We start from the raw sequence: 14,984 nt of genomic DNA on the forward strand, positions 1-14,984 counted from the left end.
CGGTGCCGTGGGGCCGCGGTGATGGGCGCAGCTGAGCTGCAGCGCTGGTGTGCTTCTCCCAGGAGGGGCAGGAGAACGTGGAGATCCTGCCGTCGGGAGAACGGCAGCAGGCAAACCAGAAGAGGATCACTACCCCCTACATGACCAAGTATGAGAGAGCCAGAGTGCTGGGCACACGCGCCCTCCAGATAGCGTGAGTATTTCCCTTTGTATCCTGAGCATCACCACATCCTGAGCATCCTCTTTCCTTAAAAACTTCCTCTTTCCTTAAAAACTTCCAAGGTTCACGTGGTCCCTTACATGAGCTTGCAGATCACCATCTTGATCACCACTGGAGCTCCTGGTTGCACTTGAAGGCTCTGTACCTCTCCTTGGCTGAGAGTGTGGTACTTGTGCCTAGAGATGGGGGCTATTCACCGGCTGCGATGAACTTTCCTTGGTCACAGGCAAAATGAGTAGGGAATGTGACAAGCAGATCCTGGTTTATGTCTTTCCTGAGGGAGCTAGTGTGGGCTGGAAAGCTCAGAACTGATTTGCAAAAGTTGGAGGGAGGGATGCAGCAGAACATCTCAGTTGATACCACACAGCCATAGGACTTGGGAATGAAATAAGCAACCTGAAATCTGTTCTGAGTGCAGTTGCATTGTGGCAAGCTGTAAGTTTTTCTAAGTATTTGAATTAGTAAGGTCTCATTTATAATAGGTAACATTTAAATCCTAATCTAAGTGCTGCTAAGACTGGCTGCTCTCAACTTCATCCGTTTACCTGCCTAGACTTATTTTAATAATACATATCAAAAAGTATTGTGTTTTTTGAAAAACCAACTTATGAGCAAGGTTATTAGCAGCAGGGTTTGTCTGAAAGCACATCTCTGAGTTTCATCTTGGTTATATCCACACTCAGAATGATGCTTTTCCTCTACATTGTTTAGAAGCTCGTAGGTGGTGGTCAGATCTTTCCTTTGCTAAGCTATTCTTTGCACATTGTGCACTCTGTAAAGGTATTCTGTGCACATTCTTTCAACTGGTGGAAGGCCAGAAAAACGGGTGAGATGAGATGAGCCTGTGCCAGGTCTTTAATCCAAAACACTGGCCCCTGGTTCTGCTTCACCTATATATTCCTGGAGTGCTGAGCCTTGGCCAGCAGCAGCCCCCAGTGGCCTTACCCACACATAACGTGAACTTTCTTTGCTGCTGCTGTCCATGGGCAGGTAGGGGCACCCATGTTTGCTCTGCTGTTACCACCCTCTGCAAAATGCTTGAGTTTTGCTTCCTAGAAGTAGAGTGCGTCATAAATCCAGCTCCTCGTTTCCCCCCCCACAAAGCCTTAGCTGTCCCTCTTCCTTCTCTGTGTGTTGATGATTGTTGACGTTGTGTCCCAGGATGTGTGCCCCTGTGATGGTGGAATTGGAAGGAGAGACAGACCCCTTGCTGATTGCCATGAAAGAACTCAAGTAAGTCCCAGACTTTGGCGGTGGGTGTATTGATTCCCATAAAGCCAGTGGTCCTCTTGTCATTCCAGCGTTTAGCAGCTTATTTCAAGACAGCATTGATTCCAGGAACAGAGCACTACAGTTGCCTTCCCCTTTTTCACCTTGGGACTTCTCTACAGCTGCTGTCTCCCATCCTAGTTGCTTGTGCAAAGTAGTGATGATATGAGTGCTCTCACCTCTTTTACTTTGGAATCCAAGTGTTCTTTATCTCTGTGATGAGAACCCAAGGTCCTCATCTTTCTGGAATCAGTTTAATTCCCTGAATGGAACTGATTTGAAGCAGCCATCTGAACAGACCTGTGTTCAAATGAAGTGCTGGCAAAAAATGAAATACGGGTCAGGCTGATGGTGTGGAGACCCACTTAATGTTCTTTTTCCTCACCCTTGTACATTTGGCTTATTGTGGGGAGACACATCCCCTGCTTACAGAAGGATAAATAAATCCCTTCTGACTGTAGCAGAGGCAGCTTTTGGCTCACCATTTATAGGCCCACCTTTCCACAGCATAGCTCCCAGGTGGCCTGCAGTTGTCCTGCATGGTCAGTGACCTAGATTACGTACAAGGATCCTTCAAGAAGAGCAACTGGACTCTGTTAGTGATCAAGTCCCTGTTCTTTAACTGAACTGTCCCTCTGCTCCCTCAGTTTCTCAGTGCATTGCAGTTGCTCTTGCAGATTTTATATCTACTACAGCTCTCTTTATCATTGCCAAAAGCTCTTCAGGTCACTTTCCTGATCTTTAAGCTCAGTCTGAGTTGTTTCTGGTCACTGTCTGAGTGTGAGCTCTAGAAGTAAGTCAGGGTGTGACAAAGTATAGTGGCAAAATTCCACTGTAATTGTCGGTATGAGTGGGCTGCTGGAATAACAACGGCCCTGACTGTGATCATTAAAGAAATTGTATTACTTTTCAAGTCTGATATGGTTGAAATCTGATGTGCTGCTTAGATTCCAGACTGTCTGATTACTTTCTGCTGACTTAAGTCTACTTCCATTAAGTTTAATTCTATTTAGCTTTTTCTTGCTTTCTGATTGGAAGCACTGTTAGCAGATGCTGTGCTCCACCTCAGCTGTACCAGCTTTTGGTACCTTAATAGTCCCTAGTTCATGTATCCTTCTTAAAATATAACCGATGCTCTCGGGGTGCAAAATACTCTGTGAATACCAGTTTGTTGGGAAGGTTCTCACAATTCTGCCACTTTTGTAGTATCTTGTGGGGAAAAATCTTCCATCAAACAAAAAGTGGATTTGTTCAAGTCCCTTTATGATTTATTTTTTTTCCCCTTTATATCTATGTTAGGTGCTTGGTGCTGCCTCATAATGAGTTCAGATCACAGGGCTTAACTCCTGCAGTAGCAACAGAGGGCTGACCTTCTGTAGGTCTTTGGTTGTTTTGAGTCTAAGAGTGCTCAGTACTTTGGGCTTACAAAAGAGAGAAAGTTGTTGGGACTTCTCTCTATTATATAACGCCAAATCACTGGTGCTACACAGATCTCTCAGTTAAACCTGATGAGTTTACTGAAGCCACCAAGCACCTCAGTTCCCCTTGCCTGCTCAAGTGGTACAGTGAAGGCTCTGGCATTTCTGTTCACATCTGTCCTCCCTTCAGAGCCCGCAAGATCCCCATAATCATCCGTCGTTACCTACCAGATGGGAGCTATGAAGACTGGGGTGTGGATGAGTTAATTATCACAGACTGAGCAGGCTCCAGCTATTGTTTTGGTTCTTTCCTTTTCCAGAGATGCTTCTATTTTTGTTTATATCTATGTAAATAAATCATACCCCCCCCATTTTAAGTTAAATGTGTTTGGTTTTTTTTTTTCCTCGCACCTTCTCTTTCATCTCAGTCTTACATGCCCAAGAGAAGACTTTCTTTCTTCTCCCTACCAGTTTGGTAATCATTCTTTTTTTTCTGTGTCATGGGCTATGTTAATAAGATTAGGAAGCCAAGTGCCATGCTTTTCTTGCAGCTGTTTTTTCACCTGCCAAGGTGCAGTCTTGAGCCTACCTGTTAGCTAGGCTCCAGACTGCAGTAACTATTTCCTCTTCCTCCAGCACTGCTCCTCCCTGGTTATAGGACCAACAGCCAGTTAAACTCCTGCTATACAAAAATGCTCTTGCAAGTACTTTGGCTTCAGAAAGACTCCAGCCCTCCACCCCTGTCCCTTCTTAAAACATGAGTGCTGAGATACCTCCATTGCTTCCCTCTACACAGTTGGGCCTTTGTGCCCTCAGCAGGTTGCTGTGGAAACCCCCAATTTCCTCTCTGGCCGGGGCTGGCTGTGGGGCTTCTCAGGAGTATCGTAGAGCAGCTCTCATCAAATCACCTATTGTTTCCCTGCTCCTGCTGCTTATCAGAAGTGGGGATCCCCTTTCAATGGCACTGCCCCAGCCGGAAGCACGGTCGCCACTCGCAGACCCACCAGCTCAGCAGTTGTAGGTTGTTGCTGAGCTTGCCCCTCATACAGCCCTTTTCTGACATGCGGTGGAACTGATGGTCCTAGGTGTGTGGGTGCTCGCCAGCCATCTCAGTTGTGCATACTTTAGTGGCTGTTACGGTGACACAACTGTAGTTAAATCCTGGAGTTCCTTTAATCTGTAGTGTGATGGAAGAAGAGTCATTTGTTCCCTTCAGGTGCCTGCACTCTTGCATCTGATGTGCAGAGAGGTTACATGCTCAAGTCAAGAGCTGGGTGGATGCATTACAATCTGCAAGGGCTTCCAGCCAGCCACTACCTAGTTTTCATTTCTTCATCTGTGTGCTCCAAGGTTCTCACTCTGCCGTGAGGAAGATCTGAGCTCTTGGGCCGAGTCTTTCTCAGTTATTGTATTAAAAAGTGCTCTTGGAATTTCTGTTTTGTTTTTTAAGGAGAAGGGGGAAGGTGCACCTCACCTATGGTTTTTGCTTTACATTAATTATTCTCTTTATGCTGTTTCAGGAAGAATGTTTCTAACTAGTTTGTGTTAAAGCTTGTGCTTCTATGTAGGGTGTGCATTCTCCATACTGTGTGTGTGGTCAGTGCCTGCACATGAACGTCCATGTCCCAAAGGGAGTTTACATCCACCTGCCTGGGAACTCAGCTCATATAACCAACCATGAATGTCATTCTTTTACTGCTCCCTGTAAAAGCACCAGTCCATCCTTCCTCTTTTGGCGTGCACAGGAGGGGCTGGTTTTGGAGGCAGAAATGCCAGACCTGAATGGGTCCCAGGTCAAAGGGAATGTGGAGACGCTTGCAGGTGTGGGAAGGGGGTCGACTGGGAGGAACACAAATGCTTCCTGGTCCAGGCCATCCTTACCAAGAAAAGGTTAATTTGCAGCGCTATGGCCTTCAGCCTTCTCCCCCCACCCTCCGTGGAATCCTTTAATCACGTTGGTGCGGTGAAATTTCAGCCCTGAAATGGTGCCTTTGTGCAATCGTTTTGGCGTCTGCCATGAAGCGCGGGGGTCGTTTTCTTGTCCTTTTTTTCTTTTTTTTTAAATGACTTCTTTGTTCCCTCCCGCCTCGCCTCCCCTCCCCAGCCTTGCATCTGTATCAGATACGATTAAAGGGATAGGGAAGGATGCTGGGCCAGCTCCTTCTATGCTGCAAAAGGAGTGGTTAACCCCTCTGTTACCAGTGGCAAACTCATCCTGTCCCAGTTGTGAGGACCCTCCTAGATGAGAGGAGGCATCCCCTTCCATTAGAGAATGGTTGAGGCAGAGCCCACGTGCTTTCTTCATTTGCTTTTTGAGGAGCTGGAGAAGGCTACTCGTGTGGGGTTAAGAACTTTCTTTTCCTGCTCTTCTGTTCATTCATACCATGTCCCTTCGCTCTCCCACCCCTGTGACCAGCTCTCCCACCTCTTAACTCCACCATGGCTTCCCTTCTTCCCCACACATGCTCCTGACCTGCTCAGAGGTACAGTATTTCCCTTCTGGACTCTTCCCACAGCCTATAATTTGTGGGTAAAGATTTCTCCTCCTCTCCAGTGAATGGCCACAGTCCTATTTTGCATGAAATTCTTTAGCTGGCATTGCCATTGTTAGATCCATTGAGCTATTCTGCTGATGATGTTCTTGGCCCTATGCAGGACTTCATCCAAATAATGCTGTGAGTTTTAAAAAGCTCTGAACGTGTTCCACAGTTCCTGGACATCCTGCTTACTCTACTCATTCATAAAGCCTTCAGCGAGCACAAACTCACTGGATAGATCACATCCATCATCATTGAAACCCTTTGCAATCAGTTTGTGGTTGTTGTAGAGTTTCTATGTTAACTGGCATCCTACCTCGCTACCATTGGCCTTGAGAGATGATCTTAAGCAGATCTGTATATTTTCTTTCCAAACATCTTCAGGTAACTTCCCCAGACTTTACACCCCAGATGTCTTCTTCAACACGTAAGCATATTCTTGAATATGCTGTGTATGAGCATTTGTGTTTACATTCTCATCTGTGGAAGGCAAGAAGCTGGGGTGTTGAGATTCTGCAGAGAAACTAATGGGTTGCTTCCAAATTACACAAATTTGTGTTTGTGGGGACATTTGGGGGTTTGGGTTTTTTGAAGGTGTGTCATCTGCCACCTGGTGATGAGGAAAGAAACAAGACAAGAAACACCATGCTGCTATTCTGGAGAGCATTAACAATCACATTAAGAAATTCTCGGGTTAAGCACATGCAAAATGGTGCTCTTCCTAATTGTGTGTGCTGAATCTTAGCTGTAGAACGGAAATGAGTGTTATTACATTTCTCACTGAAGAAGTGACTGGAGCTGGGGTGTGTACAGAAGATAAGTCTCATCTCTGTGAAGGAGTCTGGTAAAGCCAGTTGGAGTTCTGCCTGTGTCCTCTTCATGGCAGGCAGAGGAAGGCTGTGCACGGGATCTGTGTGGTGGTGGTATCACCCATCCATACACTTCCCTGGGAAAAAAACAGATGCTTGCAGGACAGAGGTCAAAAAACCCAAGACACATGAAAATGAAAATTTTAAGTTTATTATTCCATATGTTTAATGCAGAGTTAATGGTGCTAGGACAGCATAGAGACTGGGGAAAGGGAAGTGGGAGAGGAAGGTGCTACTTGCATAAATAAGGGGGCAGGGCTGGAAGAGGTTACATGCGTAGAAGGAGCAGACATTTCTACATGATCTTTTCAGACACCACAAGGATAAGTCATCCGTAGCTAAGAGAGGCAGGAAAGGCATCTGACAGTCATATCAGCAGAGGGGTACAGCGGCACCGATCACAGTCCACGTTTGGTCAGAGTATTTTGTCTTCCTAGACTGGAATATCCATTGGAAGGTCTCACAACATGTCTCTGCGGTCAATTGCCAGGAGTCATCTTTTCCTGCAGCAACTTTTGTGCCCGTTCACTCCCTGGCATGACAAACCACACCAGTCTTGGAGGTGACAAAGTAAGCAGACTGTCTACAGGTGTTGGGCTGAAAACAAGAGGTTGATCTGACTGCAAGAGCTGGTGGCTTCCAGTTTGAAACTCAAAGGGGAAAACAAATTCCTTTGCACCTAAATATGGTTCTCTTGTTTACACTTATCCAAGATTGGATGCATATGTATATTGCTTAAAGCCGCAGGAGTATCTTTGCATCCTCTGTGTAGGTAGGAGGGCGTTATTGGAAGACATGATGAACAAACAAGCGGGGATGCACAGCCCATCAGCCTGAGTTTGGAGTGGGGGTTCAAAGAGAGTGTTGGAATTGACTTGGGGTGTTGGCAAGTGTATAGTAGCTTTCTTGGTGCCTCTTCATTTCAGGCAGTGCACAGTCAGACATGGAAGAGCAAGGACCAAGTTTGTCTAGAGGTTGTTTGCGATACTGAAGAGATTAGAAAAGTCTGAGATGCCAGAAATGCCAGACATAAATGAACAATATAGAGTAATTGTAAAAACGGGAGGATTCACCCACAGCACCTTAGTGATTCACTGGTCCTTCCCCACTTCTGCACCGCCATACATGAACACGCAGGCTGTGATATGAGTAACACTAAGGTTCCTGAGTCCTATGAGTTGTTCAGGCAGGCCTTAAAATTTCCATGCAGGAAAGAAAGATGGAGAGAAGAGGTGGGAAATAAAACTAGGATGCAGCTGTGGAAATCAGCAGGGAAGCAAGCGTAGGTTGGTCTTCCAACAAAGTTCAAGATTCATGCATGTGTGAATCTTAGGCAGGACTGCTGCACAACACTGATCACAAGGAAGCCGGCCATGCCGTCCTCCCTACTACTCCTCACATAACAAGTTCCCCAAGGCCGAGCAACCACCCTTCACCCGCAGCAGGTGACAAAGTGTTGGCCACTGTGGCCTGTTGGAAACACTTGCTAACTTCCTGGAGCAGTTTGGGAAGGGGAAGGAAAGGACAGTCTCTCCCATTGTACAGTCCAGGGTGCGCATAACGAAACCCACCATGGACCAGTCACTCCATGTCTAGAATCCTCCTCATCTAGAAGGCCAGTAAGGTGTTGCAAGCCAGTCGTGTGGCCTGCGTGCATGAAATTGGTACAGGGCGAAAGGACGAAAAACCTTCCTCTAGGCGGGTGAGCCAGCGATAGCCGGGGTCAAGAAAGGCACTTCTGTATACTCAGTGGGTTCTGGTGGCTGGATGGCACTGAGTGACCTCGGAGTTCGGAGGCTCTTCTGCCTGTGCTGATTCTTCGGAGCCTTTCCGTCGCTGCTTCGGTCACTGTTCCCCATTCCCTACGGTCTGGAGAGAGTCGTGTACACGGGCTGTTCCCAGTGTGTGGGGCTATGGGACTGTGGCACAGAGGGTGCAGGGTCAGAGATGGCAGTGTAAAGGGGACGTTGGGAAGGTCCCATATAGGAGAAGGCAGAGTAGAGGCCAGAAGCTTGGGTGGAATGGCTGTAGTAGGGTCCCGAGGGCTGGTGGTCCGGGTAGTCGAACTGTGGCCTGGAGATGGAGGGGAAGGCTGAACCGTAGTGGGGCAGACTCAGGGATGTGTAAGCTATCTGGGAGGTGGAGGGCTGGTCGGTATAATGACCTCCAGGGGCAGACCCCTCCGTTTTCACCTGGGCCTTGGAGTCCACCACTGATGAGGTGGCAGTGGACAAGGAGACTCCATGCTGCTTGGAGATCCAGGCAGAGTGTCCGCTGGCTGCAGCCAGGGCGCTCCCCAGGCCATAGCCAGCAGCTGCCGCTGCCGCGTAGCCCCCAACATGGCCTGGGTGGCCGGCGTGTCCGTTGGGCGGCAGGTACTGGTCGAATTCATTGACATCAAAGGTCTCCATGTTGGACATCACTTCATGGCTGATCTCTCCGATGTCCACATTGCCGAAGTCAATGTGTGGCTTTCCCCCTTCCCCCAGGGAACGCCCTTCTCGCTTGGAGTCGGCTTTGCCTGCCTGCAGCTCGGTCTTAGGAGTGGTAGGAGGTGTGGGGGGCCCATGGCTCTGACCTGCAACTTGAAAAATATTTTGAGGAGGAAAAAGAGAAGAGGTGAGTTACTGCTTTCTGCCTGGCTTTATACACAGCCCAGCTCCACTCCTCCCAGTATGCCAACAACCATTAGGCTGGAGACTTGAGTGGAGGGAGAGAAACAGACAGCCAAAATCAAACCTTTTTATATTTTCCTGTGGAAAGGAAAAGGAGAGTGCAACCATACGTTGCCTGACCAGAGGAATGTAAGTGCCCATGAAACTCAGACACGTCCCTATGCCACTGACTCCAGTTTGTTGGGTCAGGGGCAACATGTGAACGACATCACTGAGGCTTTCACCATGATGACTTGTCTGTTGTGAGCCTCTGAGTAGGCTGTATCCTGTCAGCAGCATTACAGAGACCTGAGACTCACCTGAGGAGTGATCCGGATGACCATCGGACATGGGCGACCCTTCGCCGGGATGCCTGTGATCCAGGTGGGCATTCTTGTAGTGGGCCTGGATGGCAGCGGCCCCGCCGGCCTCCCCCTCCACTTGGCCTTCGCCCTCGCCCTGCGTGGCCTTGCCGTTTTTCCGCCGGCGGGGTTGGTACTTGTAATCGGGATGGTCCTTCTTGTGCTGCATCCGCAGCCGCTCCGCCTCCTCGATAAAGGGCCGCTTGTCGCTTTCGTTCAGCAGCCTGCAGAGGCCAAGGTGGTAAAGAAGAGGGGAAGGAGAGGGGCAGGTATGTCAGAAACCCCACACACACCTATACACAGCGTTGTGGGACACACTGTGTAAATCCAGATGTCAGGGTGTTGCCCCATTGAGGGCGTTTCCCAGACCAACAGGGAGAGCTTGGAAGTGTTTTCAGTGTTTTCCTCCTCCTTGTTAATTATTAAGCCCTGATGCTGGTTGGTGCCAGCACTGGGTCCCCCTGCCCCAGCTTCATGATGCTGCTCACCTCGGTAAATTCAACACCCAATCTTACATTGCCCAAAAGCAAAGTGCAGCCTTTCACAGCTGTGTAAAATAAGGCCGGAAGAGCTGTTTTCAAGGGCTTTGGGCTAATTAAGAGCAGTTTGGATCATCCTTTGGACTAAGGCAGTGTGGCACACCCTTGCTGCTTGTAGTTGTGCCTCACACACGTCTCCTGCTCTTCCCCAGACAGTGTTTATTCCAGTTTCATCTCCCACCCTTCCACAGGCTCTGCTCGAAGTCTGAGGCTCTGCTGAGCACAAATGGTAGCAACTGGTGTTGGCTCCACAGTACCCATGTTGCTGCGTGGAGCCTGCTGCACCTTTGAGCATCTTGCAATATCCTAAAATGGAATTGAAGAAAACTTCAAAGGGGGAAAGTGGTGCATTCTCCGATACCTGGAGCTTCTGCTCACCTTAGACATGCGTAATGCAAAAGGATGAACCACAAAGGACTAGCTCTTCTTGAACTTAGCCAAGCAGTTGTAAAAAATTTAGCTGGTACATTGCTAGCCTTGTAGAAATAGATGAGCTTTGGTCTCTGGATGAAAAGCACTGCAGAAACATAAGCTTCTTCTCTGTATTCCTGCCAGATCATGGGCTGCTCTAGTTAAAATGGACTGTCCATCGAAATGGTGAAATATGCGGCCAGGATGGCTCAGAGCACTCGAAGATGAGATCAGCCTCATTACTCAAGCCTCTAGCAGTGTCTTAGCTGGAAGCACTTCAGTTTCATTTTATGATTTTTCCCCTCAAATACTCTTGTGACTCAAGGTCATCCTGCTTCCAACCAGAAACCGGTGCTCTCAGAAGGGACTGGTCTTCCCATGATTTGCATCTCCAACAGCCGTTGGAAATGGCAGGGCTCCCCAAATGGCAAAAAAATCCTCCCTTTATGGGATGTCCATGCCTCTTTCTCCCCACCAAAAGAACTACCTGGCAAGGGGGTTGTGCCAGAACCTTGATACCCCTGAAACCATTAGCACTAAAATGTGACCAGTTTTGTTAAACTGTAGGCACTGAGGAAAAAGGCCTGAACTGGCCTGAAAACAAAGGGGAGGCATGGCTCAAGGAGCACACAGGGTTGCCAGCAAGTAATGAGTTGGTTCCTAAGCACTCTCTTTCCCCCTGCTCCTTGTGCCTCCCCTCGGCTGGCAGCCAGAGGTGTATGGCACGGGCTGGAGCCCATTACGGTGCTGACCTGGATTCACTCCAGGCAGCCTGAGCAGGTCGTGGCCACACACCACATTCCTCCACTGCCTTAATCCCACAGATTAAAGCAATTGAGCCACTGAGAATCCAACACCAGCTTTCCTGTTTCCCTCCTGCCACCATACACTACACTCACACATCCCAGAGTGCTCTAATCCCACAGCCTGTGCTGCTCCAGATTGCCCTCCAAAGGGACATCGTGGCCAACCATTGTAGGCATTGTGGACTGGAAGGCAACTTTGCCTTGGCAAAACCTTCATCCTTGCAGAATGCCTTATCTCCATGGGAGACGGAGGATACAGGCAAAATCTGCAGCCTCACAACCCAGGACACTTCAAGGCTTCCTGCACGCCCAGCCCAGATGGTGCTAAACTTAATAAGATGCTGTGGTTGGGCATGAAAAGTCTCTTTCTATGTGGGCACCTCTTGGAGCAAAAGGGCTGTAAGCCACGGGCAGTGGCACCAGCAGGACAGTGGCAAGTCCACTCCCCACACCCTTGCCTTCTTTCCAAAGCTGCCTGCTCCTTCCTCCCCCTGGCTGGGATCAGGGCTCAAATCGGCTTTAGCAAAGTGAAACTGGTGCAAGCAGGCAAAGGCCAGGAGATTTGGGGGGATTTGGATTTCACTTGCTTCCTGCCCTCCCCCTTTGCCCCCCACACTCCACAGGCTATAATGCAAAGGAATCTCGCACGAGCAGAGAAGTTATGGATCACAGAGCAAAGCCCTTCATGGGGTTTAACCGAGCCTCCACCACCCTCCCCGGCACTGAACGCTCACCCTAGAGCTGAGGGGAGAGGGGCAACCATCCAGTGCCCTGTTCCGGGAGGAGAAAGAAGGGCTAAAATCTTTCTGCCCACTTGTTGTAGCCTCCCCTTCTGCCGCTTGGCATTGCACGGTGACTGGCTTGGCAGCCAGAGACCCGACCCTGTGCCGGGACTCAGCTGCCGATGAGTCTGTGGTGATAGGGCTGGGCACCAGGGCTGATATAAGGCAAGGACTGGCTGTGAGCAAAAAGCAGCCAGGCAGGCTCTCCTGCACGTCCATGGCACTAGAGTCTGTGGATGTGACCTTATTCCTTGGGTGCTGACATCCTCATGCAAATAGCCCTCCATTGGGTCCCCTCGCTCCTCCCTGTTGAGCCTTCCACCCCTTCTTCCTGTGCCTCCCTTGTTTTCGGCCCTGGAGGTGGTGCTGGCTGGCATCTTGGCTGAGAGTCATGCCGACATTTTCAGCAGCCGGCCTCCATTTGAGAGCTGCGCCCTGTCCCACCCTGGGGAAGGAGAGCAGCCAAGGCGAGATTTCATGACTATCAAGCACAGAAACCATCCTTCTTTTTGGCTGATGTTTGGTTTGACGACTGCACCCTTCACACACCCTAAGCTGGAACAGACTGGTGGAGGTGGATGGGGCCATAAGCCCCCCGGCACTGCAGTTGGGGGTAGTGTGGCCATCAGGGCATGTCCTGCAGCCCTGCTCAGTGGGGACTGGGGCCCATGGAGGACATGGCGGTGGCACAGAGCTGGAGCAAATAAATAAATAAATACCTTAAATAAAGAGCTTAAATAAAAAGCTGGGGCCATTGCAGCCCGTTTTGCAGAGAAGCGAATGGAGCAGCACTGGGGTTATCATTCAATCTGCTACTGCCTTTCAAGATTTCCAGCCTCTGCCTTCCCCACCCAGCGCCAATCGCTGTGGACATGCTTGGCTTAATGGTGGTCTGCAGGCAGTCTCCATGCTCACCAGCACTCATCCCTCTGCATAAGGTGCCCTTTACTTGTGGAAGCTCAGAGCAGCCATGTGGAAATGTGAGTTGTCCAAAGCAACTAGCAGTATAGGCTGTAGGGTTTGGGTGGCCACCTTGTAAGGGTGAGGATATGCAAACATCCAGGGCCCTTTGCAGGGACCCTTGTCAGATGTTTGAGACTAAGCCATCCAGAGCAAAACCTGCCTGCTCACAGCTGTACCAATGGTTAGGAGCTGTACCTTAGGGGACAGCATAGATGTGGGCAGTGGGAACCTCAGTGAAGACCCAACTGTACCATGGCTGGAAGGCAAGACTCAGGACTACTATCCTGGTAACCTTTGGGTCACCTCCCCTGGAGTTCCTGTGGGTTGATATTTCCGCCCAGCCTCACAGAAAGACACACGCACATGGTTCTACCCAGGCCAGACACCCACTGCACCCATAACCCAGCTTATTCTGCTGTATGGTCCCCACTGGGGCTGACACAGCTCAGACAGCCACATCCTGCACTAGGGACACTCGGAGACGAGATGTGTGCAAGCAAAGCAGCTGCATGGCAAACCCAGCAGCACGCAACAACCCCAGGCATGATCCTTCCTGACCCACGCTCCCTGAGAAACGCCAGGGTATCTTGACTATTGTCCAGCGGCACCGTCCCCCTGCTCCAAGTCCCATGCAGCCAGCAGTGGTATCCATGCCCTGGGAGCAGGGAGGCAGTTGGGTGCATGAATGTGGCCACGGGCTGGGAGCTGTATCTCCCTGTGCTCTGAATGCAATAGCTAAGGAGGGTTTCACTGCTCTGCTGTGTTTTCAAGGGCAATGCAATGTCCGAAGCAAGGCTGTTGCTCTAAAATCTGGTAATATTTTGCAATAAAGGAACAATGCCTTGAAATAACACTTTGGGAGTAAAAAAGGTGAGTTCCCGCAGCAGAGTGGTATAGGGAAGGGAGCGGGGAACAAAGCAGGAAAGAGCAACAGATGAGGCATCTGCAATCACATCCTGCCTTCAGCTTCACAAAGAAATCCCTTTGCTGGAGTTACACTAGACATTGGCAGGTCGGGGTAAATGGGCTGATGTGGCAGACAGAGAAGTTAGACCCCGGTTCCTTCTGAACAAGGAGGTTTGAAATCAGGAGAAGACCTTGGCATCACCTGCTGGATGGGGTATGTTTTGCTTCTGCTTGGAAAAATGTCTCTTGGCCCACACAAAGTTGAGGGCTTCCTCCAGGAAATGCTGTCAGGGCAGGAGAAAGAATGAGAAGGCCCGTTTGTGCTGGTTGGTGCAATGCAAGGAGGGGGACAGTGCAGGGGACTTGTAGTAGAAAGTGTAACAGGATGGTGGGGTTGTTGGCAGAGACCACCAGGTGGGAAAGAAGCGGCACGGCCAGCCTGGCACACTTGGCTTGGGCACAAGGGCTCTCTGCACACCCAGGGGCCGGCTGCCATCAGTGAGGGCAGCCTGCTGGTCTGCGGAGGAAGAAGGAGCAGGCTGGGGACAATACATAAGAGATCCAGGGATGAAAATGAGCACAACAGACTGGTGGGGACAGAAGGATGAGCCTGTGTGTTTGCCAGCAAGAAGGAAGGGCATCTCTCTGGGTGCAAAGGGAGATGGTTTGAGCCAGCATGTTGCAAGAGACCCTGCTAAGGCTGGGAGTTTTGCAGGTCTCTTCCTTTCTGCTAAACCTCAGCCCCCTTTTCTTGCAGGGTCTCCCCTTGCCCATCTTGCTGCACCTGCATTGCCTGCCAGAACTGAGACTGTCCTGGGAAGGATGGGTGCGGGACTCTGGCTGCCCGGCTTCCTTCCTCTGACCTTCCTCCTCAGCTGTAACTTGGTTTCCCCCTTGCTCTGTAGCACTGTGCAGCAAATGACCCTGGCACTGGGACCTGATTTCAAATAGGCTTGAGGCAGCCACCAGTGAGTTAAGTTGGATGGGGCTTAGCCCGGCTCCTGCTAGTGCATGACTTGGCCCAATAGAGAAGGTGAGCCAAGAAAACAAGATCTCCTCCCAGGCAGGAGAGGACCAGGACGAGAGCGCCCTGGTCAGGAACAATAGGGGAAGTTAGTGGTAAACACATGGAAAGTGCTGCTACCCAAGATGGAGTTGAGCTGTGCTGAGGAAACCTTCATACATTCAACTACCACTCTTGCCCCATCACCAACCATGCCTCCTGCAAGGGGGCTCCTCACAGGGAAA

At 49.9% G+C, this 14,984-nt stretch overlaps 2 protein-coding genes across 2 annotated transcripts in view; one reads left to right on the forward strand and one right to left on the reverse strand.

Moving 5' to 3' along the window:
• Positions 1–62: 62 nt before the first annotated feature.
• POLR2F (polymerase (RNA) II (DNA directed) polypeptide F) lies at positions 63–3,269 on the forward strand (the record flags this gene model as incomplete). The annotated part of the gene is made up of 3 exons (XM_010015816.1): positions 63–193; positions 1,382–1,453; positions 3,098–3,269. Coding segments are annotated over 3 exons (294 nt in total), but the record flags the coding sequence as incomplete, so codon positions are not given.
• A 4,305-nt stretch (positions 3,270–7,574) lies between these two features.
• Positions 7,575–14,984, reverse strand: part of SOX10 (SRY (sex determining region Y)-box 10) — a 7,944-nt gene continuing 534 nt past the window's right edge. Inside the window, exons 2-3 of the mRNA XM_010015805.1 lie at positions 9,288–9,553; positions 7,575–8,891 (exon numbers count right to left, since the gene is read on the reverse strand). Of these exons, the coding sequence (XP_010014107.1) occupies positions 8,176–8,891; positions 9,288–9,553 (982 nt within the window). The 3' untranslated portion in view covers positions 7,575–8,175. The remainder of the gene's footprint in view (positions 8,892–9,287; positions 9,554–14,984) is intronic.

The sequence above is a fragment of the Nestor notabilis genome, unplaced genomic scaffold (assembly GCF_000696875.1).
Source record: "Nestor notabilis isolate BGI_N333 unplaced genomic scaffold, ASM69687v1 scaffold13630, whole genome shotgun sequence".
NCBI classification, from domain to species: domain Eukaryota; kingdom Metazoa; phylum Chordata; class Aves; order Psittaciformes; family Psittacidae; genus Nestor; species Nestor notabilis.